The 27,995-nt window shown below is 35.5% G+C and overlaps 1 protein-coding gene across 1 annotated transcript; it reads left to right on the top strand.

Moving 5' to 3' along the window:
- The first annotated feature begins 157 nt into the window (after positions 1 to 157).
- Positions 158 to 27,864, top strand: LOC123674257 (G-protein coupled receptor 52-like). The gene is made up of 5 exons (XM_045609217.1): positions 158 to 504; positions 14,584 to 14,938; positions 24,253 to 24,457; positions 24,861 to 25,308; positions 27,418 to 27,864. Exons 2-5 carry the CDS (start codon positions 14,695 to 14,697, stop codon positions 27,598 to 27,600), a joined length of 1,080 nt encoding a protein of 359 aa, XP_045465173.1. The 5' UTR covers positions 158 to 504; positions 14,584 to 14,694; the 3' UTR covers positions 27,601 to 27,864.
- The last annotated feature ends 131 nt before the right edge of the window (positions 27,865 to 27,995 follow it).

Genomic DNA, 27,995 nt, shown 5'->3' with positions numbered 1-27,995 from the left:
TGAATCCCTACTCAGCACGTACACCCCTCAGCTCCGCTTCCACGCAAACCCACCGATCGTTTACGTATCGAGCTGATCGTCCCGAAAGAAACGGGGAAATCGCCTCCGAAACCACCTCTGTTCCGTGCCATTTCCCGAGTGGCGCGCATGCGCACCCGGGCGTCCGACGCGCGCTATCGACTCCTCGCCGGGCCCTCAGCACGCTCAGCAGCCCGACTTCGGACCGCTTCACGGCTCAGTTCTTGGCCACCCCGAGATGATATACGGACGCCACTTAGTACAGAGGCCCAAAAAGAGACGTGATATATACGGACGCGGAAGAATCGATGGTCATCAATTAATCAGGGGTTTGTAGGGTTTTTTGTGCCCCCGGAAGGGTGCCTGGCTGAGTTGTGGTGAGTTTCTTGACGGGTATTTGGACATTGGTAGAGCCGGCGGTGGTGAAAGTGTCTTCCGATGCTGATGGGTTTTGGATGAGCGGCGATGGGATGACGATTTGACGATGTAAGTGTGTAGGATGCTGTGTGGTTGGTTTTTGGGCAAAGAAAAATTAGGGATGTATGGATGTTGAGTTGTTAGGAAGTTGTGTGAAACATTCACTTTCAATATATACGTAGTTATTCGCCTAGAAGTCCAAAAAAAAAAATAAGGAAAATTGAAGAATAATCTTTATCAAGTATAAAGTTTGAATTTTATGAATGAGAAAACCACTGAGGCGAAGTTAAGGAGCTTTTGAAATTTGTATGTATGTAGTGTTTTCACGAATCTTAGAAACTTTTTTTTTACAACGAATTGGTATATTTCTGCTCGGTCGTATCTATATGTATGTAATTCTCCAAATGATAAGCTTCTTTCGTACAATTTAGTTTAGTGATTTATTGAAACAATTTTTTTTTGGGAAATGGAAAAGTAAATAATATATGCATTTTTGGAAGGTTCGATTTTCCCCTTTCGATAAATCATAATAATATATTGGAATTAAAATTATGGAAGCGAAATATTTTGCATTGAAAGTTTTTAATTTCAGATTATATGTATAGTTCTTTTCATTGGTATTTACATTTTTTTCTCGACAGAAGAAAATTCTATTCTGTTGAATATTGATGTTGTAAAAATAGTATGAATATCAAATTATTAAATTATTTTGTGAAACATTCACTTTCGATATACAGGTTTAGAACTATTTAGAGGAGCACTACAGGGATATCGAAAACCATGAGAGATACAGGCTGGCTTAAATTACAAAAAAGTTGCGTTATTTAGGGATAAGTGTGTTGGTGTTAAAAGATCCAAAATATCTCCAATGGTTCCTGAGATATCTCGAATAATCTGAAAATCGAGATTTTCTTTTTTCTGTATAACTCATTCGTTTCTGGAGATAACTTCACGAAATTCGGTTTGTAGTCATTATCCTATATAGAGATTCTAATGGTGTCTTTAGATTTTATTGTTTCCCATTGTTTCTGATACGGGATAGTCAATTTTTTTCTTGGACTCCATATTAGTTCTCCTTATGAGGTGATAAAGAAAAAAATTACGAATTCAACAATGTATCACACTCTACAAAAATATCGAGTCTAGATACGCAAATTTGAAGAGTTATTATGTGAAATCATCACTATCACGTTATTATATGAAATCATCACTATCGCGTCTCTGAAACAATATGGAAAACAGAAAAAATCCGAAGACACCATAAGTATCTCTGAATTGGATAATGGCTATAAACCAAAGTTCGTGAAGATCTCCACAAACAAATGAATAATACAAAAAAAAAAAGAAAATCTCAATTTACAGTTTTTTCGAGATATCTCGGGAACCAATGGATATATTTCAGATCTGTTCACACCAACACACTCATTCCTAAATAACGCAACTTTTTTGTAATTTAAGCCACCCTTTATCTCTAACAGTTTTCGATATACTTCTGTGGTGGCCTTCTAATTAGTTCTAATCCTGTATAAATTTGGATAAAAATATCCAAATTGTGATGAATAGTATTTGATTAATTAGATTAAAGAAAAAATAATTCATCTGTTATCTACTCAACTACACAACTATTAAGTCAATAGCACTGTAAAAATCAATTCAAAGTTCTATAAAATGATCACAGAAATATTCGATATACTTATCAATTTTTCTATGATTCTGATGACGTTACACAAGGATAGGTAGACAGGTTTGAATTGTTTCATTATATTTACTCGCAAAATCTCATTGGGATCTGTTGTTAATTAAATGTCAGTTTTTTTATCTAATGTTTGAATTTTCTGTGGTTCTGATGACGCCATCTACACGAAATTCTGCATTTTAGCTTGAAATTTTTATTTAAATTCAAGAACTAAAAAAATTCTTTAGTTCCAGAAATATTGGGTAATTTTCTTCCGAGATTAATCTTGGATTTTCTATGGTTCCGCTTAACCTATCAACACAAAATTTGCACGAGCTTGTAATGCACATTATTATCTGTCCTAATTTTCAAGTTATGATCTTTAGTTTAAACTTTAATGAAATTCATCGTTTAAATTTCAATGAAATTCGTCGATAAATGTGACCTGCATCAAAAAGTACCACAGATAAAGTGTAGTACTTGCAAATCAGAATTTCATGGAGATTATAAGCATGTATGATATAAAAATGGGACATTCTCATTTGAAAAACAGGGTGGTATAGTGTTTCACCACTTTCGGACCAGGCTGTAGAATCCAGAATAATTTAAACTAATGCGCTGAATACTGTAGATTCCATCAAAAATTAAATCATTCTCCTAGCCCAAAATTTCCAAAAGTTATCCACCGATCGATCAGTAAGAATAGAATATTATCACAACTTCTTCATCGGTTATTCTGATATTAAAGTAAATCACAATTATAATAATATACATTTGGAAAGAACCATAGCACTCTGTTCCATTTAATGAATACTAGAAAAATAAATTTACTGGGACATTCAGCGAAATTTTCTCATAACACTATATTGTCCTTTTTATGTGGCTTCCATGTATGACATATAGCACTGACACAGCACATAAAGGAAAGGATTGAATTATATCTCAACCAGTAAAAAATGACCATTCCAGAGTTTTATTAGTGTTGGCGTTAATTTTAAAGAACAAAGTTTAACGACCATAGTAGGGGTTTGCTTTTCATTTTACACGGCAGACAAACTGACCACAGAAGCACTTTTTCCATTATGGGCCATTTGTATAGCTCCTTTAACCTAAGTGGTTTGCGCATTTAATGATATGTACATACACTTTATGACGTCGAAATATGGGCAGTTAATAACACTCTTATCGTTGGAACGTTCAGAAGGCATTATTAAAAAATATACTGGGAATACTGGAAGGATGAAAGATATAACATGTCAGTCAGTATTTCGTTCCTTAGATTATTTGAACCTATTTAGGTACAAACTAAAACGAGAGATTTATTGGTTGATTCAAAAAAAATCGTATAAACATGGGCCTGCAACGACTTGTTTTCGAGATAAAGGGTGTTTCTTGCAGTCCTACTTTTTTTGTAGTAATTTTATGATTTTATCGAATCTTTATGAATCATTGCTACATATCGGGAAAATAGACTCCAAAACTATTAAATACTTCATTTATCACAACTTACTAACTAGATTTTTATGATAATTTGGATTTTCCAGAGGAGTTCTAGAGAATCGTTCGAAATTTCGTTCTAGAAATTGGTGGCAGACACGACAAATTTATGAAATCAAAAAGTGCAGTACTAGATCAAAGTTTCTTTTTGCGTTTTCAAACTACCATCAGAGGTCCACAAAAAAAAAGTTCTGGAGGAAATATACTGTAGATTAGCAATTGAAATTGGAATATCATTCAGCAAACTTGAGAAGAAAATAAAATTTCAACAGTTTCTATCTCAAAAATAAAGCGTTTGTTTATAACGGGTGTTTTTTTTTGAGGTATATAACTTTAAGTTGGTATTACTGTTCAAGATGGCGACCGATTTAACAGCTGTCAAGTGATTTATTCTCAGTTTGGTTTGGCAATTCATTATGTATAGACTCACGCCTGAACAACGCTTGTAAATAGTGCAATTTTATTTCGAAAATAATGGTTCTGTGCGGAATACGTATCGCGCACTACGTCCATTTTATTTTGTTTAGCGATGAAGCGCACTTCTGGTTGAATGGCTAAGTCAACAAACAAAACTGACGCATTTGGAGTGAAGCTAATCCTCAAGTGCATGTCGAAACACCGTTGCATCCAGAAAAACTGACTGTTTGGTACGCTCTCTGGGCTGGTGGAATCATTGGTCCGTATTTCTTCAAAAACGATGATAGCCAGAACGTTACAGTCAATGGTGATCGGTATAGAGCCATGATTACTAACTTTTTCATTCCTGAATTGAACAACCATGATGTCTAGAAGCTGTGGTTCCAACAAGACGGCGCAACATGTCACACAGCTCGTACCACAATCGATTTATTGAAAGACACGTTTGGTGACCGCCTAATTTCACGTTTTGGACCTTTGAATTGGCCTCCAAGATCTTGTGATTTAACACCGCTAGACTACTTTCTGTGGGGCTATGTAAAGTCATTGGCGACAAACCCTTGACCATTTGGAAGACAGCATTCGCCGTGTTATTGCCGATATACGGCCACAAATGTTGGAAAAAGTAATCGAAAATTGGACGTCCAGATTGGACTACATCCGAGACGGCCGTGGCGGTCATATGCCAGAAATCATATTTAAAATGTAATGCCACAAGATTATCTTGCGGATAAATAAAATTCACGTCAATCGAATAATCCATCGTTGTTTTATTGCAATTTAAAGTTCTATAGCTCTAAAAAAAACACGCTTTATTTCTGCAATCTCGTGCGCGCTTAGACTAAATAAGAGGATTCCTCGAGCGCCGAGAGACTGAAGCATTCGCCAGTGTGACTTTATAAGTAGTTTTCTCCCATTTCTATGAAATCTATTGGTAGATTTTGGGAGTTTCAGAAATTTCTTTCCAAACTTGGCCAAAGATTTTTTATCAACGCTCCTGTTGAAAGACAATTTTCCAGAGCTGCTCTTACAGTTACAAAAACCCACAATAGGTTAGGCGACAAATCTATAAGATGCCTCATGTGTCTTAGATCTTGGATGGAAAATTATGAATTCAAACAAAGCCTGGAGGTTTCTCAATATTGAGAAACTTAATTTTTTTATATTTTTTTGCAACTTAGGGACACCTTGAACACCAAATGATTGTTCAAAACCTTCGGTTTTGGTATCTTAAACCATCCAAAACGTAGAAAGATACAATTTCAAGTCGGTTTGTGTTTTTCTTCCAAATCCGTTCAAAAATTAATTTTAACCTAAATTCTATCCCCCCAAAAAAAAAGCTTACTCCACTGATCAGTCTACCTACTGCTTAAATAAGGAAATAATCCTTTCAACTTATTTAATGCCCAGGCATTGTTCAGGCAAACTAGAGATGGTTCAGAATTCTGCTGATGAATCGAGTCGACCGACTGGAAAATTGGGTTTTATATTTTCCATTTTCCGCGTTCAAAACAACGTGAATACCTATGGAGAATGAAAGAGACGAGCAGAGATACCAAAACTGTTTGTTGTTCGTCGAACTTTAGTTGTACTGAAAAGTCTCCTAAACAAGTTTGAATGCATGAAAACGTCCAATGTATTTACTGGATTTGTCATTTTTAGTTTTTTTGAATGTCTAGATATGTAGTTCAGATTAAGAAGCTTTTCTCGAAAATAAAGGGTTTCATTTTGAATAGAACGCTATCTGGACAGCTGTCACTTTTGAAGCTGTCATCTTTTGACATTTTACAAGTAAAACTACATCATTACTAAAAATGGAGCGATACACGCTTAAACAACGCATTGAAATTGTTAAACTAAAACGCTTCTGGGCCTTTGTGAAGCTTATTGGCCGGCAATAGCAAAACTTGTGGAAAAATTCGAGCGGTTGGGACAAGTTAGTGATGTGAAGAATCGGAACCGTGTGCATCGCTCAAGAACAACTGAGAATATTGTTGTAGCTCGTAGGTTGACGAAAACTCAAGTTATCGTTTCTTTGTTTTAAGGCTTTAGAAGTACAGTTAAGATGACTTACTTCAGCTATTTTCATAGTATCCTAAATTTTGCAATCCTTATATGGGGAAATACCTCCGAAAGTAAAAGGATATTCATAAATCAGAAACAAGCTGTAAAGAATTATTAAAAAAAAATGTACTCTGTTATACTCAACATCGTATTTTACATTTATGACAATAAGAAGATATTACTAGAAAATAACTTCAACTACATATATGATACTCGAAACAGAAACTACTTTTTAATTCAATATCATCGAATAGAAGTCTCACAGATAAATGTGAACTATCTGACTATAAAAGTGTTCAATGAGCTGCCAATTAAATAAAAGGAATTGGATAGGAGGAAACTTAGAAAAGAACTTAAATCTAGACTCAAAATGAAGGCCTACTACTACTGTAGGCAGAGGATTATTTTAAAGACAACTATAAGAGATTTTGCTGCCATGTCTAATGTGCAATGTTTGTGAAACCAAATGTAATATTTTTCTACAGTTTTGAAGTCTTAATATATTATTTATTTTGATTTTATATAATTTTTTCTGGTGGATACTCTACAACTGACTCCTATCCTCATGTAAAATGTTTGAAAAGTTATAAAAACCATTCGTTCATATCGTACATCTTTGTTCTTTGGAGATGTGTATTCGAATTGAATAAATTGAATTTCGAATTTGAATAACACAAGAAATCAAACTGATCAATCACCAGCAACTTCATATCTTCGTTGATTGATTTTAACGTGGAAATTTTATCGTTTTAGACCCTTCCCGGATCAAAATTCGAAAATCACAGACACTGTAATGAAATGATAAAGCGATATGTTCCAAAAACAAGCGTTCAAATGTTGGCGAAGCGGAAACATCACATGGATGAGATAAAACAATTTCTACTGACTGATCTCATACCCAGGTAGCAAAATTCCGAATGACCTCGCGAAAACAACAATAAAAATCAACTACTGTGCGAAAACACATAATATAGCTACGCTCGAGTTATTCGATCACATTGGAACTACATTTTACGACTGAAATTTTCTATGAAAGTTGTGAGCGAAGTTTGATACATAAAATTTTATGGTTGTGTTCAGAAGTGCAGTGAAGAAGTTTCGTGCATTTAACGAATTCCAATGTAGTTTTCCCATTTTCTATGGGACATAAGAACCGAAATTTATGATTTCATAAACGAATGTCATTTTATTACTGTTGACACGTTGGTACAATTTGAATAAAAATCCAGAAGTAATGTTTGTAACGTATTACCGTGAAAGTTTTCCAATAAGAGGTTTCATTTTGATTCGAACAAAAACGAGCAATTTTCAAGAGCGATGGATTTTTATTAACTTACGAATTGAGGATGGAAAAATATCACGAATTTCATCTTTGAGGCTTGAATCGATTGTGGAGCATTGGAGCATACCTTATCGTTTACATAAAGAGCTATAGCACTTTAAATTGCAATAAAACAACGATGGATTATTCGATTGACATGAAATTAATTTATCCGCAAGATAATCTTGTGGCATTACATTTTAAATATAATTTCTGGTATATGATCGCCACGGCTGGCTCGGATGTAGTCCAATCTGGATGACTTTCCAATTTTCGATGACTTTTTCCAACATTTGTGGCCGTCTATCGGAAATAACACGGCGAATGTTGTCTTCCAAATGGACAAGGGTTTGTGGCTTATCCGCATAGACCAATGACTCTACATAACCCCACAGAAAGTAGTCTAGCGGTGTTAAATCACAAGATCTTGGAAGCCAATTCACAGGTCCAAAACGTGAAATTAGGCGGTCACCAAACGTGTCTTTCAATAAATCGATTGTGGCACGAGCTGTGTGACATGTTGCGCTGTCTTGTTGGAACCACAGCTCCTGGACATCATGGTTGTTCAATTCAGGAATGAAAAAGTTAGTAATCATGGCTCTATACCGATCACCATTGACTGTAACGTTCTGGCCATCATCGTTTTTGAAGAAGTACGGACCAATGATTCCACCGCCCATAAAGCACACCAAACAGTCAGTTTTTCTGGATGTAACGGTGTTTCGACATACACTTGAGGATTAGCTTCACTCCAAATGCGGCAGTTTTGTTTGTTGACGTAGCCATTCAACCAGAAGTACGCTTCATCGCTAAAATGGACGTAGTGCGCGATACGTATTCCACACAGAACCATTATTTTCGAAATGAAATTGCACTATTTGCAAGCGTTGTGCAGGCGAGAGTCTATTTATGATGAATTGCCAAACCAAACTGAAAATAAATCACTTGACAGCTGTTAAATCGGTCGCCATCTTGAACAGTAATGACAACTTAAAGTTATATACCTCGAAAAAAAACACAAAAACAAAAAAAACAAAAGAACATTCTTCTTATCTGACTGTTGAATATAGAATGATAAAAAAAAATTATTTTGTCTTTTGTTGGAGCCGAAATCGCTTTGAAACTGCTGACAAACTTCCAATCACAGTTTACAGTTATATTCAGGAACGAAAGCGAAATGGGCACTTCACTGAAGCATCCTCCATGTCGATGATTCTCGAATAATAGACGCTCTGGCATCACTTCTTGAATTATTAAATTGAAGGCGGATTTCTGTTTCTTCGAACCACTTGAATATGCTCGCTTATACGTTCAGATCTACTTCTGAGATGATATCTGAGATGTTTATTAGGAGATGCTCGTTATTCTGAAGCAACAGGATCTTTCCAGGAAATAATTCAACTTAGGGAAATCTGAATTCCTAGAAGAACGTATTAAACATTTTCTTTATTTTTAACGAATTTCACAACTGTGTTTTTATACCAAAATGAGAAGATTTGCAGAAAAATCTGAAACTTGAATTCTATTCATATTATAACGGGTGTTTTTTTTCGAGGTATATAACTTTAAGTTTGCATTACTGTTCAAGATGGCGACCGATTTAACAGCTGTCAAGTGATTTATCCTCAGTTTGGTTTGGAAATTCATCGTGAATAGACTCACGCCTGAACAACGCTTGCAAATAGTGCAATTTTATTTCGAAAATAATGGTTCTGTGCGGTCACATTCGGTGACCGCCTAATTTCACGTTTTGGACCTGTGAATTGGCCTCCAAGATCTTGTGATTTAACACCGCTAGACTACTTTCTGTGGGGCTATGTAAAGACATTGGTCTATGCGGATAAGCCATAAACCCTTGACCATTTGGAAGACAACATTCGCCGTGTTATTGCCGATATACGGCCACAAATGTTGGAAAAAGTCATCGAAAATTGGACGTCCAGATTGGACTACATCCGAGCTAGCCGTGGCGGTTATATGCCAGAAATCATATTCAAAATGTAAAGTCTACAAGATTATCTTGCGGATAAATAAAATTCATGTCAATCGAATAATCCATCGTTGTTTTATTGCAATTTAAAGTTCCATAGCTCTAAAAAAAAACACCCTTTACATTCACCGGCAAAAAAACTCGACCACCTCGACCAAAATTTTGGTGAAGTTCGTTGTCCATGAACTTTGGGAACTTTTCATCGATTTCAATTGATTTTACGCCAAATTGAAGATGAATTTTTGGTATTTAAACAAACTCCAAAAAGTTTACCGAAATTGCGGGATTTTCAATGCGGATCTGCGGTATTCAATATTAAAATTGCATATTAGACAATAAAAGCGCAAACGTCATTTGAAACGTCCCAGAAAGCAATAAACCAATCATAAGTTACGGACGAAGATGCAACACTAGTTACTGTTGAAACTAGACTGCGATTCATGATCAGCATTTTGAAAACTATTGTAACTCGACTTGAGTAAAGAAATGGTTAAAGCTTTATTTTCTAGAATATTTGATATATGACGAGTATGGTACCGTATTTAGAAAACCCAGGCAAATATCTGGAATTTCTGGGAAACAGTCAATGTCTACAAATGGCCAAGTAGATACATTTGTACTTCATAGCAAATCAACATTACGAAATGAAATTAAGAGTTCGACTGACAGACTGCAGGAATAGAGGACTTTAGAAGTCAAAACAATATTCCAAACCGAAGACCATTTCACTTATGCTGATGAGGATAAGTACATACATTATTTCAGAAATTATAAGTAAAAATCTGAAATTTTCGAAAAAAAATGGATGAAATTCCTGAGGCTGCAACTTCTCCTGGACGTAAGCTACGTCCTTGAAACCTCAGTATGTCTTAGATGGCAACTTGATGTTCAAAACCGTTTTTATTTGAGGAGTCTGCGACGAATAATTCAGGAGATATAACGATTTTTCGAGGCAAATCCAATTTTTTCCCAAATTTCAAGTTCAAATTTCCTCAAAACTGTGAGGTCTATGGAAAATCAGTGAGCGGTGCCAGAATTGATCTCTAAAAGCCGAATTTCGATCTCACCTGGAAAACTTTTTGTCGAAAAATCGTGAAATTTTCCATACCTAACCCTTAGAAAATGGAAAGAAAATAAAAGTTCCTTCATGGTAGAGTTGTATCATTTTATTGATTGAGTCGACTATGTACAGGGTGGGCAAATTTCGATGTTTCAGCACTACAATTTTTGAACCAGAGGTGATAGACAAAATCTGATACCCCTTCTCGGTCTCTTTTTCTGAGAAACTAATAAGGGTAGTATTAATTTTTGACCAGCTTCTTTTGTTTTCGAGTTATAAGCGAAAATTGGAAAAAATGGCGATATCGAAAAACATTTTTATCTCCGTTAATACTGATGATAGAGCTCTGAAATAAAAACATCATACAGGCACTTTTTTCCGTAGAATCCAGTGGTGTGCTCGTCTTTTCAAATGGTATGACCCAAAAATTTTTTTTTTCAAATGGGAACACTAGATTTCTGTGCCATTTTTTGAAAGCTTAATTTTTCCTGATTTCAAAAATATATAACATCGTATGGTTTGTATCAATATAAATAATAGAAAATGAACAAAAACCTTTTTTTAGCTAAGATTCTCAATATTTCTATGGTTTCAACTGTTGACGAGCACAGAAAAATTGAGCTTTCTATAAAAAGAGAAGTGTCCTTCCGTTAATCTGATTATTTCTCTCCTCTGGTTTAAAAGTTGTAGTGCTAAAACATCGAAATTTGCCCACCCTGTACACCACGAAAATGCTTGCAGGCTGGCGATTAGTACATTATTTCAGAAATTATATGTCAAAATCTGAAATTTTTGAAAAAAAAAAAATGAATGAAATTCCCGAAGCTGCAACTTCTCCTGGACGTAAGCTACGCCCTTGAAACCTCACTATGTTTCAGATCAGAACCCGATCAGAAAACGTTTTTATTTGAGGGGTCTGTGACGAATTATTCAGGAGATATAACGATTTTTGGATGGAAATTCAATTTTTTCCCAAATTTCGAATTCGAATTTCCTCAAAACTGTGAGGTCTACACAAAATTGGTGAGCGATGCCAGAAATGTCGATCCCTGATTAGCCGAATTTTGATCTCACCTGAGAAATTTTATGTCGAAAAATGTTTGTAAAATTTTCCCTTAGAAAATTAAAAAAAAATAAAAATTCCTTCGTGGTACTATTGTACCATTTTATTGATTGTTGCGACTATGTAGATCACGAAAATGCTTCACCTAGAAGAAACATTTTTCACATAACCAAGGACTCGAACTTATGGTAAAAAGCTCATGCATAATTTCTTTCGTTTCCTCACAACGCCTCATAATCCATAACCTAAATTTTCAACTTTTTTAGCTGTTACGGAGATAGCTTAGGAACAGTCGAGGAACGACTAAACTTAGAAAAACTCAATTTTCCTGATAATCCCCTCGTTATGCATTTCCATCTACAAGGCGGCTAGGATCAGAGAGATTATGTGCAGCGAATGACGTCCCTCATCATAAAATCTATTCATGTTCACAAGATGCTGTATAAAATTTGGAGGATCTTACTAGCTTGGTAGTGTCCTTGAATATGGTAATGGTTTGGGGTGGGGTATTGATTTTTTTTTTGGTTCTTTATAGTTGCCGACAGATGCTTTGGATGGCTGGCATTGCACAAAGATCCAAAATATTTATTTTTACGATTGTTATTAATCTAGGATATTTTTAATTATATAAAAAATAAATAGATTAATCATTAGATTTCTCTTTTAGGCACTTCGGGTCTTAGTAAGGTTTTTGAAATGGAGAATACGCTCTATTATAGTGTGACGTCACACACCGCCATTTTTGGTTCTCCTGTCAGTGTTCAGAATCCAAACAAATAAATTGTCATTCAAATTAGTACGGTGTCGTTGAAGGAATTGGCTTATTTTCATATATAGGGTGTTTTTTTCGAGGTATATAACTTTAAGTTGGCATAACTGTTCAATATGGCGACCGATTTAACAGATGTTAAGTGATATATTCTCAGTTTGGTTTGGCAATTCATCATGAATAGACTCACGCCTGAACAACGCTTGTAAATAGTGCAATTTTATTTCGAAAATAATGGTTCTGTGCGGAATACGTATCGCACACTTCGTCAATTAGCGATGAAGCGCACTTCTGGTTGAATGGCTACGTCAGCAAACAAAACTGCCGCATTTGGAGTGAAGCTAATCCTCAAGTGTATGTCGAAACACCGTTACATCCAGAAAAACTGACTGTTTGGTGCGCTTTATGGGCTGGTGGAATCATTGGTCCGTACTTCTTCAAAAACGATGATGGCCAGAACGTTACCGTCAATGGTGATCGGTATAGAGCCATGATTACTAACTTTTTCATTCCTGAATTGAACAACCATGATGTCCAGGAGATGTGGTTCCAACAAAACGGCGCAACATGTCAGACAGCTCGTGCCACAATCGATTTATTGAAAGACACGTTTGGTGACCGCCTAATTTCACGTTTTGGACCTGTGAATTGGCCTCCATGATCTTGTGATTTAACACCGCTAGACTACTTTCTGTGGGACTATGTAAAGTCATTGGTCTATGAGGATAAGCCACAAACCCTTGACCATTTGAAAGACAAGATTCGCCGTGTTATTGCCGATATACGGCCACAAAAGTTGGAAAAAGTCATCGAAAATTGGACGTCCAGATTGGACTACATCCGAGCCAGCCGTGGCGGTCATATGCCAGAAATCATATATTTAGAATGTAATGCCACAATATTATCTTGCGGATAAATAAAATCCATGTCAATCGAATAATCCATCGTTGTTTTATTGCAATTTGAAGTTCTATAGCTCTAAAAAAACACCCTTCATAAGTGTATTTGAGGAAAGATTTCAGTATTAATTGATAGACAGAAGGAACGAGGTTAGTATATAACATTGTGAAAACACATTTTTTCTTTTCATTTTCGTTTCTGGTTTCCTTGGAAATATGAAAATTACATTATATGGCGATTGGTATTCTCCAGTTATTCACATTCTTTATTGAAAAGGTTGATCACAGAAATAGCTAATTGAATTGTTATGTATTAGGCACATTGATATCATGTTACGTTTGCTTAATAGGCTCAGGTCAGTGTTTATATCTTTCTGAAATGCATTCAATCGATCTAATCTAATCGGATCATTGACATTTGGTTCACATTTCGAAAACACTAAGTATTGGACACAACGTTTCATTATTTCTTGAAACTCGTTTGTTTTTGAAAACTTACCCTAAATCTAGAAATGAATATTATTCGCCCATGTTTTAAATAAGTTCGAATATGGTTGAAGAAATTTTAAGCTCTTCAAACTTCTTGCAGAATTTTGTGTTGATACATAGAGTAATAAACATAGATAGAGGAAGTATAAGCAATTTTTACAGCCCCTCAACATGGTTAGATGACGTTGTCGGATTGTGATATATTTACAAATCCACAATTTTACTATATCGTTATGGATGTATATTATATTGAATGAAATATATTTATTTGGGCGATTCCCGATTAAATATGCAAATTTGAATTTTTGAAATCCGATATTTTTCCTAATTGTCGAATTTATAATAAGCAGAATATTAATTATTTTCTGTATTTACCTGCTGAACTCCAAGGTTTGGCAGCTTTTGCTCTCCTAATGTCATCGGTTGTTTCACTTCGTTGGGGGGGCTTGAAGCTTGTTTTCTGAATTTCTGATATATTTAGGTATTTATTTCAATATATTTTGAGTTAATATGAAACGTTGATCAACTTTGGGACATAAGAAGTGCATTCTTTGTGGAGAAACTCGCGATTTGAGTGAAATATCGTATCACTGATATGTTTTCATTTCCGCGCGCTTCTTGTCAAATTTGATAGTTCTTGTTGGGGACGAAATTTGCTTACTGAAAATGACATATGCTCCCTCTATCTATGTTCATTACTCTGAGGGTATGCGGTACTGATGAGGTCTAAAAATAGCGAAACCGGTATATCGCTGCTCATCTTCGTTTTGGCAAACTGCATGTTTTGTGGTCTAAAACGGTTCATTTGGCTCATGAATGACGCTCAAAAGCTATTCACTCGCCATCTCTGAAATGTTTCTTCTTCTTTTTTCTTGAAAAAATATGAAAGATATCTTTTTTTCAGAAATTCCACCGAGCAATACCATCAGCCTTATCACAGCGATAAGGTTCAACATCAAACACCAACCAATGGCAATCAGCAGTGTCTCAAATAACGATCTACACCTCCCTCAAAATGTTGTTGCAGGGACCTCAAAGACCGAGATCATCCTCTGATCTGCAGCCTCTGTCAGGACCCGGCAGGGGTATGTTCCGTCTCAAGGACACGGCCACCATGTTGGTTTTGACTGACAACAGAAACGAAACTGAAATTGTTGTGTCACTCGAGAGTCTGACACAAGCAGCCATCATTTTTGTCATGGCCGCTTCGATTATTATCCTAAATGTGCTGGTAGTGATGACAATTATCAATTATAAAGGTGAGTTTCGGCGAATGTTTAATATTTGCAGCATAGTCACATGGGTGACACTTATGGTCCTTCGAATTTAATGAACAGCATCTGAAGGGTTTTCCAATAGAAATTATAAAATTTACAATGGTTATAATGTTATTTTGTTATTTATTTTACCAAATTCAGTACAATAATTTTCAAGAAATACTGTCAATTAAACCAATGGTTTGTGCCTGACAGTAACAATCATTACATCTAAACAGTTTCAAAATCAACAAATGTACATGAATATACATATACATATATTTTCATTTCACTAGCTTATAGTTATACACACATATTCTCCTATTTATTATTTCCTTTTTTTATTATTTTCTCCCCCTTCCTTTGATTCCCCCCTATTTTTGTTCCTCCCCCTATCGACAGAGATGAATGCAGCAACATACTTCATTAAATGTCGAAATTCCTTATATAATTTACATATGTTCACTAGGTTATGCAATTTCATCATGGAAATGTTTTGAAATTGTTGAACTGAGATATTTAATAAGAATTTAAGAAGACTTGTCTTTCAAGACCCATTTGCAAATTGGCAGCTTTATCACATAGGAAACACTTATGCTACTTCAATTTCAAAATACTGAATTAAAATGTTGTTTGACTTTCATATTTGGGGCATATTCTCAAATTTCCTTAGAATTTGTTCCATAAAAAATATATTCAACAATTTTTACTCTATTTTCAACAAGCAGTTACTTGGAAGAAAAGATTCTTGAAACTTGATATCACTATTTTGCCCTTAAAAAGTAGAGAACTAGCATAAATGCTAAAGAAAAGAGGTAGATAATCGAGTAATGACTAAAGAGGTTCTCATGGGAAGCTTCCCTATTACTCTGTGGCCTTAATGGCCTCAGTCATTGAATTTTTAATCTACACTCGAGTTAGAATGAGCTCAATCGTTTTTGTAATGAGAACCCTAATAATCTTCTCTATTAGAGGTGAAGCGAATTAATATGAATAATTCTGGAAATGAATTATTTGATTTCTTATTGTCTTAAATCTTATTTTTTTTCTAATTATTATAAATATTTTGAATGGTTGGAGAAAAAAGTGCAGAAGCTACATATGATTCACTTTTTTTTTGATCAGCACATTTTAAAGGCTAAACCAATATTAACAAGTCATTCAAGTGAATAACATAACATAATTTATGAACAACCATAGAAGATGAAATTATATAAATGCCATTTCGAATTGAATGGAGGAAAATGCGGTAAGTTAGTATTCATATAAAAATTTTTAAACACTGAGAACCTGCAAGCACGCATGAAACTAATAAAATTTTCTACATCCCTCAGTTTATTATCGTAGCTACGAACTGAGCTCGTGGTATTCTGAATGTAAATAAAAAATTCGATGTTCTTGTATACCGGGCATCGTGAATATTTAAATGTACATCTCATGCTGTTCACTATAACGCAAGCTATTTTCAGGAAATGTTGCTTATTGGAGTTGAATAAATATGTTGGAAAAGAGAAAAGTGCCTTTTGTATATAAAGACGTTCTACAAGTTCTATGACGAACTTTGACAGATGATGCTGAGTCGTTCTGAAGATTATTTTTTTCTATGAACATAAGTTATTTTCTCAAAAGTTAAAAGTGGAAATATATTTGAGCTTTAAACACTGTATCAACCTTCCTGAACAATGACAATTTAGTCTCAATAGCATTTACAGAACCATAGAAAAAAACTTAATATTTCAGTGACAACAGATTTTTTAATTTTTTGTTTTTTTTTTCGGAAGATGATTTAAGTTTGATAGAATTTCATGGAACATAGAACTATTTCGTCGTTTCAGAAATAAAATATTTTCCATTTCAATTTTCCATTATACAAAACACAATTACCGATCTGCACCTCATTAAAATCTAGATGTAGAATATAGAAAGTAGATCTGCCAACCTTCCTGCAATATTGGTATTTTGGTTGCTCAGAAAACGAACCAATTAAGTAATCACGTCATCGATTTTCGTAGTAATTAGTATTTTCTTCCCCCAATCAACCGTCTGACGCAAAAAAGGGACCTGTAAAGGAAAACTTAATTCTGTTGGCAGGCTTGAGAAACAGAAAGACTTCGCTAATTGATTTGTCACGTTTTTATGTCGATGGGAACTTCGATAGGCTAATTTTGTTCAATTAGTTTTCATTAAACAGGTAGAAAAAATGAAATTGGAGCTTCTGGGAGGAACAATAGATTCTTAACAAGTAACGTGTCTAAGTAATCGTTGAAATATGAATGCAGCATTACAATAATCACACCTAACATGAATTCTATATTGAAAACGATTTGAAATCGATTGGTATTTGTTAGCGACGTGGTCATTGAATCATTTATCAGGAATTCCATCAATTTTTACTGGGAAAACTGTCTTCGGTAGTTACTTTCGTATTCTATTTTTCCTGATGATTCAACAAGCTCAATTTTTAATCATTGCTGAAATTGAAGTTCACTTGAAATTTTGATTAATAAATACTAATTGGTGCAAAGCATAGAGTAATAAACATAGATAGAGGAAGTATACGCAATTTTTACATGTCCCCAACATGGTTAGATTACGTTGTCGGATTGTGATATATTTTCAAATCCACAATTTTACTATATCATTATGAATGTATATTATATTGAATGAAATATATTTATTTAAGTGATTCTCGATGAAATATGCAAATTTGAATATTTGGAATCTGATATTTTTCCTAATTGTGGAATTTATAATAGGCAGAATATTTATTATTTTCTTTATCTACCTGCTGAATCCGAGGTTTGGCAACTTTTGCTCTCCTAGTGTCATCGGTTGTTTCACGTCGTTTGGCGCGCTTGAAGTTTGTTTTCTGAATTTCTGATATATTTAGGTATTTATTTCAATATATTTTGAGTAAATATGAAACGTTGATTCACTATGCGAAATGAGAAGTGCGTTCTTTGTGGAGAAACTCGCGAATTGGGTGAAATATCGTATCACAGATATGTTTTATTTCCGCGCGCTTCATGTCAAATTAGATAGTTCATGTTGGGGACAAAATTTGCTTACTGAAAATGACATATGCTCCCTCTATCTATGTTTATTACTTTGAGGTGCAAACCATGCCACTAATGCCCTCTATGACAGTCAAATATAAAAATAAATTCATGGAATTTATCATCAGCTTCCAAAATATAATCGTATCAGCTTCCAAAATATAATCGTATAAAATTTCATTACAACGTTGCCAGCAGTTTCGGCAAAATCTTAAAAAATGTGTTTTTTTTTTCAACGTCATCTTGAATATAGCTGGCGTTACGAAAACTGTTTACTAGTTTATTATTATTATATTCCGTTTTCTAACTATCCTAGAGACGGGGTCACCTTTTTTGAAACACCCTGTAAAGAAGCATCCACAGGCATTCTGACCATAGATATAATTCTCACAGTATTTTCTATGCAATCTCTTGGAACCACGTTCCAGAAATTCCAAATTTGGGGCTAACACAGAAAAACATTAAAGGAAAAATTGATATCTTCAATATTTCCTGAACCATCATCAAGTGAATAAACCCGAACCGATTTTCGCTGATGTCGGTGAACGACCAATTAGCTATGCATATTTACCATTTAAAACACGTAAAATATTCTCGTTAATATGAGCGCTTCATATTTACATCAAAGGCCGACCTCCATTTACGATTACTCATGAAAGAGCTCTGGAATTGAATGTGCCATGTTTTCCCAGTTAACCATATATATGTTACACTCCCTTTGTATGACAGGAAATATGAAAATTATATCACGCACAGTTCTACTTGCTAGAGTGAATTTCCAAGGGAAGAAATTTCGATATGAAAATAGGTTATAACGACAGAGTACACTTTGATCCGATTGGTTATTACAGTGGAATTTTGTCACTAGTGATTGTATTTCGATTGAGTTAATCTGAAATAAATTTGGATATAATGCTGTAGCTGACCTCGGAGATTTCAGTATTATCTAACATTTTTATGTAATCTTCAATATTTTCTGATGTTACAAAATATTCTATGCACAACTTTGTCTTGCTAGTTAGGATTATGATTCTGAAGAATACTCACATTTTCTGCCATTAGATTTATGATTTATTTCCATTGATATGCTCTCGCTGGACCAATGATCGAAATAACCTAAAATAATCATTGCATCAAATATTTGTTGTCAAAAAAATATTCACAATTCACCTTTGTAGAGAAATCTTTCGTTTGCAGCCTCCAATAAGTATTAATACTTTCTTGCTGGATATGTTAAGGATTTTTTCTTCAATGCATCATTTTTCGTACCAATCAAATAGACCTTGGTAATTCTTTTATGATTTATCCTTCACAAAACCCGAAATAATATTGAACGCTTCGTTCTCTATATCAGATGGCAGATCGTCGTTTGAACTCATTTCGAAATAGATATGCAACTTTCAGATGAAACTCGTACTTTTTTGTGTAAAATCATAGTTCTTTCTTCAAGTTCACACATTTTGAAATGAAATCATAGATTTTCCATACATTCATAGATTTTCCATAAATTCATATAACTATTATTCTATGACTCTTCTATAATCTCGATTTCAAGAATTTCCATGAAATATTGACATAATTGCTCTCTTAGAACTTTTTGATTCAAGTTCCGGAATGAAAATCTTATTAACGAAAGAATAATTGAAAAGTAAGATAAAGAACTCTCCTAAATCATATGATCCATAACCAAAACAACGATCTTCTTTCATTTAGTACCGCTACCGACCACTACAGCGCTGCGATCTTCGATTCAATCTCCAATTCACTGCAGACATGACATACACATCGATCCCTAACACTCAATCCTAGCACATTAAGCTGTCAAATTTCTTCGAATCACCTGGCGCAGTCATAAATTTCGAAGGGGTTCCTGCATAATCGACGAGCAGTTCCCGGTATTGGCAACCGGGGATGTGAGCTGAATTCTACGAATAGATTTGTTATGTCTTCATCCGGCTTCGATGCCTTTCGCGCCTCCTGAATTCTCTATGGACTTTCTTCCACCGAACTTCAGATGATGGTAATAACTCGTGACCTCCGCATAATGTCGAACATAGATGTTCGGATATACCCGACGATGTGAATCGATTCCGAGGGTCATTTAACGTATAGGATTACTAGGAATTAAGAATGTATTCACTCGGTGGATATTATGCGATTTCGTGGGGTTCAGTACCCTATCGGATTACAGGTTATAACCTGTGAACGGAAGAGCAAACAATTCGAAATTGTATGATATGAACGGTAATTATGCATCTCATGGAGCCTTGTCGTGAATGGTATGCTTTACATGTTTAATTATGGGTAGAGATAATCAATTGTTGAAGCGTGTATCTTTCCTTGAATATCATAACCTACTGAACACAAATGACATAACAAATGTCAAAAAATACACAGTGTTGCCATTATATAATTTCTATGGAAAAACCACGAGATGGTTGCAAAATGGCGAATGCATTGCATATCTTTATGGTTTATCGATTTAGCTTGATTCTAGGAGTGAATAGATTTTTTTTCTTTGAGTTATTATAACCCAAAGATAATAATTACATTCGTCACCTATAAAAATTCGAAAATTCGTATTTCAACAAGTGTTCGAGAATTATTAGTTAAATTAAAACAAAGGGTTCAAAATGGCGAATGCCGTGGTTTATGGTATTTGGATCAAGCTTGATTCTAAAGTTGAATAGTTACGGAAAAAAAAATTTGTTGTTGTTTTTAAAATATTCATTGTTGTGTATTCACGATTCATAAGTATTTATTTTTTATAAAATAATTGATGTATCGAATTAGATATGTGTCTCCTGCCAAAATTATCCAGTGGCGTAGATATTAGGGTGAGATGATCCTTTTTCTATTAAAAATCTACAACACTGTCTTTTTTTCGATAAAATTATTTTATTTCTGAAATAAACAGAGCTCTTCTAAAAAAGGTCTTTTTTCATGTACCATTTTCGAGATACAAGAGAGTACAAAAATTGACGTAGTTTATTATAATTTTTCAGATGGCATTTAGTTTAACATTTCAGAAAGAACATTTGTCAGATACTCGAACAAAAAAAATGTTTGTGAATATTTCATAATTATTATTTGAGTGTCTGATAAATGTTCAAGAAACGTTTTTTTTTTAGCGAAGCTCTGTTGGTCTCAGAATTGAAATAATTTTCTCGAAGAAAAAACAGTGGTGTAGATTTTCAATAGAAAAAGGAACAACGCACCCTTATATCTACGCCACTGGACAATTTTGGCAGGAGACACTCATCTTATTCAAAACATTACATTTTCTTAATTTCAATACCTAAAGATTAAAAGAATGAATGTAATAATACTAGAGTTATATGTAGAAAACTGATTTTTTTTTTAAACTTTAACACTTAGTATCTCGAAAACGAAACTTGTTAGGGTACATGTTTATATGAACTTTTTTCATGAAAAGAGTTGTTCTATCCGACGCCAAAGTTATTGTACCAAAATCTGGACCACCCTGTGTAATAAATGAAGAAACAATATTATTGCACTCTAAAATTTCACTTTGTGATGATAAAGGCATTCAAAGTGTCCAATAAAAGCTATGCGCGTTTTTGTTTTACTCCCGGTACTTTTTCGGCAAACATACAAGGTCCAAGAGCGCAATTGGCGCAAGACGAAACGTTCGCCCGAAAGCTCACGAATCATATCCACAAATCCTCATCTACCTTTGGAAGCGATACGCTCTATTAGTGATGACGTCACACACCGCCATTTTAGTTTCTCCTGTCAGTGTTCGGAATCCAAACAAACAAATTGTCATTCAAATTAGTAAGTTGACGTTGAAGAAATTGTCTTATTTTGATGAATAAGATTATTCAAGGAACGATTTTACTATTAATTGATAGACAGAAGGCACAAGATTAATGCCAGTAAGTTCGAACTTGAAGTTCAACTAATAAACACGGCTTTTTTCAAAATCTGAGGAATGATACAGGATTCAAACTTACTGGTATTAACCTCGTTCCTTCTGTCTAGCAATTAATACTGAAATCGTTCCTCAAATACTCTTAGATATGAAAATAAGCCAATTCCTTCAACGACACCATACTAATTTGAATGACAATTTATTTGTTTGGATTCCGAACACTGACAGGAGAACCAAAAATGGCGGTGTGTGACGTCACACTAATAGAGCGTATTTATCCATCGCGCTGAAATCCAGTCTCATTACTTTCTACCCAGCGTACTATCGTTCAAACAATCTTTCCGCTTCATCTACCTCCGTTTCCAGCTTCCAGAACCGCAGTCCCGCCCTCTAGCCAGCCTGGGACTAACGCGAGGTGCCATTGGCACGTTTTTGAAATTGAAATATGACCGTTTCTCCCATAGAACGCCAAATCGATATTTGCCGGCGAAAATTCCGTTGAAGTTTTGATTAACACGAGACCGCTCTGTTCTTTTTGCATCTGGCATCGGTGGAAAACGGAGATGACATATCAGATTAATGGTACGAATTTAGTGGGAACTGGATGCAGTTCCAGGATTCGCGATAGAGAGTCTGGATCGGAGTAGACGCTGGCAAGGCGTTAGATCAGAGTTGGCGAGGTTAACAGCGACATCTAGGCAAATGATCGTTTTGAACTCGCTGCATTACTTTTGTTCGTGATGGTGATTTTGGTCTGTTCGTTTTGCGTCGTTTGCAGCGATGAAAGGAGGGTTTTTTTGGGTGGATGAATGAGATTGGGGTGACAGGAGAATTGGGTGCTGAACGGCTCTTCTGATTCTTGAAAATAATCGATTAAAAGAGTGTTTTACCCATTTCATTTTAATTCTTTTATTGTGATACAGTTCAAAATGGCTATATTTTTGCTTTTCTTATACATATCATTTGTATTCAGTAGATTATATCATTTAATTATCCAAAGATGTGCTCTTCAATAATATTCAGAAATTGTTACATAGGCATACAACTTTGTTTCCGCCGTTCGAGGCTTTGCAAAAAACTGGTTATACATTTATAATTCAAAGTATTGTCCATCGTTGGCCTCTACTTTCTATCATCTTTCAGGCAGCGTACGAATCCAGCGTTGAAAAAACTAGTCATTTTTTGAAGCGATCCACGAATCGAACCAATTTTTTACTTCTTTATAAGACCGGAAGTGCTGGTCAGCCTGGCTGAGTGCCATTGATCGAAACAAATGATAGTCCGAGGGAGTAACGTCTGGAGAATACGGCGGGTAGGGTAGGACTTCGCATTTCCAACGTTTCCAAATATGTCTTGACCACTTTCCCAACATGGGGTCGAACATTGTTATGCTGTTAAATCATTTTATCATGTCCCTCGTTGTATTGCGGATGTTTGTCTTTCAATGCTCGGCTCAAACGCATTAATTACGTTCGATAACGATCGCCTGTGATTGTTTCAGTCGGTTGTAAGCATTCATAATATACTCCGCTGAGCTGGTCCCACCAAATCCTGAACATGACCTTGGAACCGTGAATATTCGGTTTGGCCGTCGACGTGGAACCATTGCCGGGATATCCCCATGATTTTCTACACTTGGGGTTATCGTAATTAACCCATTTTTCGTCTCCAGTCACAATGCGATGCAGAAATCCCTTTCGTCTTTGCCTCGCAAGCAGATGTTCCCAAGCAAACAAACGCCGTTCAATATCTCTCGGCTTCAACTCGTACGGCACCCAATTTCCTTTTTCCTGAATCATTCCCATGACTTTCAGGCAATTTGAAATGGCTTGTTGCGTCACTCCTAATGATCCTTCCAATTCTTGTTGCGTTTGACACGAGTCTTGATTAAGTAACGCCTCCAATTCTGCATCTTCGAAAACCTCTCTTTCACTGCCATGCTGGTCTTCGACGTCAAAATCACCTCGACACGTTCTTTCACTAATAGCGGCCTCACCATAGGTATTTGAGGGCATTCGATGAGCCTCAGTCGCAGATTTCTTTATATTAAAGCAGAAAATTAAAACCTGTCGCATTCGCCATTTTGTAACGATCACTAAAATTGTACTTAATAAAAACTTTTTGGGTTGCTGGCTGTTGACCATTGTGAATTAAAATGATATATTAATAAGATAATGGTTAATAAGTAATGTTTCTATTGAATTCTAAAACTGATTTAATCTAAATACCATAGCATTCGCCATTTTGCAACTACTAATAAATTACCAATTTTGAATTCTAAATATTCACACACTAAATTGACGATTATCAGAGAAAAACAGAGTTACCCAAATTAAGATTCCACGACTCATATTTAACTTTTTCAGGTCCCTCAGAAGTAATAAACTGCTACCTCCTAAGCCTTGCTGTTGCTGATCTGTTATTCGGCGTTTTTGTGATTCCCCTATCCATATATCCTGCAGTAGTCAGAGACTGGATATACGGGGACTACTTATGCAGAATAGTCGGCTACCTAGAAGTGACCTTATGGTCCGTTGTAGTTTACACTTTCATGTGGATCAGCGTAGACAGGTAAAAAAATACCAAAAAGGTCATTATTTTCACCTCCAGTTAACTTATCTGTAAGTATGTCATCTCTTTTAAAATCTCAATCAAGCTATATGATAGATTGAAAAATATTGTCCAATTTATTCACTCCCTCATTTGAAATTATAACCGAAACTGAGAATTCCGCATTCTAGCAACTAAGTTCACACCGTCAGATAAATTCAATGAAGCTATACGATAGATTGAAAAATATTGTCCAATTTATTCACTCCCTCATTTGAAATTATAACCGAAATTGAGAATTCCGCATTCTAGCAGCTAAGTTCACACCGTCAGATAAATTCAGTTAACCAGAGGTGAAAATACCAGGTCTAAAACTACCGAATAACGAAACTATCTATCTACTAATCAATGTTTTGCACTGCAGATATCTGGCAGTTCGGAAACCCCTGCGCTACGAAACCCTGCAAACCAAAACTAGATGCCAATGCTGGATGGCCTTCACATGGATTTCAGCAGCGATGCTCTGCTGTCCCCCTCTCCTAGGCTTCACCAAGCCACTCTTCGATAAAGACGCTTTTGTGTGCATGCTGGACTGGGGCAGTATGGCAGCCTACTCCGTCACTTTATCCATTCTCGTATTAGGTCCTAGCTTGATAACCATAGTTTATACGTACACGTACATTTTCAATATGCTAAGGAAGATCAGGAGCGGCTTTCCCTTCCACGACAAGGAGTACGCCACTGCCCTGTCGGAAAATTTGTCGAATCCTAGTCATATGATGTCGTTTTCGCTAATAGTAGCGTTCTGGTTGTCCTGGACTCCGTATATAAGTGTTAAATTTTACGAGTACTTCACTGGACTGAGGATTCAGGTGAGTTTCTTTCGTGATTTAAGATGAAAAGAGCATTTTAAAGTTTTTATATTAAAAATAATGAATTTAAATGAAACAAAATGAATTTACACAAATCTTAATATCAACAACAATACGTTCTATTAGTGTGACGTCACACACCGCCATTTTTGGTTCTCCTGTCAGTGTTCGGAATCCAAACAAATAAATTGTCATTCAAATTAGTACGGTGTCTTTGAAGGAATTGGCTTATTTTCATAAATAAGGGTATTTGAGGAACGATTCCAGTATTAATTGATAAACAGAAGGAACGAGGTTAATACCAGTAAGTTTGAATCATGTATCATTCCCCAGATTTTGTAAAAAGCCGTGTTTATTAGTTGAACATAAGGTCGAACTTACTGGCATTAATCTTGTTCCTTCTGTCTATCAATTAATAGTAAAATCGTTCCTTAAATAATCTTATTTATTAAAATAAGCCAATTTCTTCAACGACAACGTACTAATTTGAATGACAATTTGTTTGTTTGGATTCCGAACAGTGACAGGAGAACTAAAATGGCGGTGTGTGACGTCATCACTAATAGAGCGTATTGTTTCGCCAACACTGGCTAATTGAGGTAAATTTTACATTACCTACTAGTAAGCAGTCGGAACTTATCGTTCAGCGAACGGTAAGTGAGAATGACTAAATTTCTAAGTATCTCGAACGTTAAGACTACCGATCTCAGACAATAATAATTGGAGTCGTCGCTGCGATTCTCTTCTAAACTATTGTTTTCGATCGGTAAGATGTCCTTACCAATCTCGTTACTTGATCTACTTTCAACGCCGTTTCTACAACGATCTAACGTAGGCCAATTGAAAAATCCCCGGTCTACCATAGTAAAATACATTTTTTTGGCAAAATTCGCTTTTATTATTCAACATAGTTGCCTTCGAGGGCAATACAGCGAATATAACGATCTTCCAACTTTTCGATACCATTTTTGTAGTACGATTTGTCTTTCGCTTCAAAATAGGCCTGAGCTTCGGCGATTACTTCTTCATTGGCACTAAATTTCTTTCAAGCGACAATCCTTTTGAGGTCTGAGAATAGGAAAAAGTTGCTGGGGGCCAGATCTGGCGAATACGGTGGATGCAGAAGCAATTCGAAGCCCAATTCATGAATTTTTGCCATTGTTTTCATTGATTTGTGACACGGCGCATTGTCTTGATGAAACAGCACCTTTTTCCTTCAAATGGGGCCGTTTTTTAACGATTTCATCCTTCAAACGATCCAATAACGCTATATAATAATCGCTGTTTATGGTCTGGCCAATTCGGAGGTAATCAATGAATATTATACCTTGCGCATCCCAGAATACTGATACAATAACCTTGCCAGCTGACTGTTGTGTTTTCCTCGCTTTGGATTCAGTTCATCGTGTGCAGTCCACTCAGCTGACTGTCGATTGGACTCCGGAGTAAAATGATGGAGCCATGTTTCATCCAGCTTCAAACAATGCTCAGAATCATTAACACGTTGTTGCTTTTGATCGATTGTGAGCTCGCGCGGCACCCATTTCGCACTCAGCTTTCTCATGTGCAAATATTCGTGAATTACATGATGTACACGTTCAGATGATATCTTCATAATGTCTGCTATCTCGATCAACTTCAAATTATTTTGTGAACTTTTTTGATTTTTTCATCGGTGACAGACTCTTTTGGGCGTCCACTGCGTTCGCCGTCTTCGGTGCTCATTTCACCACGTTTAAACTTAGCCTACCAATCAATGATGGTTGATTTTCCTGGTACAGACCCCGGAAACTTTTCATCCAGCCAAGATTTTGCTTCAACTGTATTTTTTCCCTTCAAAAAGCAATATTTTATCAGCACACGAAACTCTTATTTTTTCATCTTTTTCAAATAACAAAAGTAGCTACACTCATAACGAAATATCTCACAAACTAATGGTCGGACTGCTGTCAAATTTTGACTCGTATCGTTTGAAGATTGCTACTAACTAAAAATCATATGGATTTAATACTAGCACCGCCATCTGTGCATCAGACCGGGGACTTTTCAACTGGCCTAATAGAGTTGTTGCGTTAGTATGATTTGTAACCGAATTTCTTATTGTTCCAGGTTCAATACCTTCATTTCGGTGTTATATGGATCGGTTTCATGAACTGCTTCTGGAAGTCGATGTTACTAATTATGCTTAGTCCACAATTTCGTCTAGCTCTACGAATCTTCTTCATGACAATCTGCTGCAAATATAAGGGTCGACTACAAGCCGAACTGATTGGCATGGAGGCTGATGATTGACTACCCATTTCTAGTGCCAGTCTCTGGTCAGGGATCAATTTCCCATTTACTGGATTGGCAGTCAGGGATTTCGAGTATTTCATCAGGAAGATACGGGATTATTGGTATCAGTATTCAATAGGTGGCCAAGTGCATCGTCATCGATGAATATTTTGTGATAATCGTTACAAAAAATGAATTTTAAATGTGAATAATGTAATATATTTTAAAATGCAAAGGTCAATTAATAATAAATGTTTATAGGTTTCAAGAAATAAAAAAAAAATTCGAATTTTTGTTATTCTTTCAGAACCTATCCATTCACACCCAACCTAGCACACAGATAGCACCACCATCAGTGCCATAACACTTTTTTTAGTAGCAACCTTGATATCTAGAGTAACTATAGACTGCCG

This window comes from Harmonia axyridis, chromosome 2 (genome assembly GCF_914767665.1).
Source record: "Harmonia axyridis chromosome 2, icHarAxyr1.1, whole genome shotgun sequence".
Classification (NCBI taxonomy): Eukaryota; Metazoa; Arthropoda; class Insecta; order Coleoptera; family Coccinellidae; genus Harmonia; species Harmonia axyridis.
Note: the sequence above shows the minus strand (reverse complement) of the source record. Positions and strands in the feature narration are given on the sequence as shown.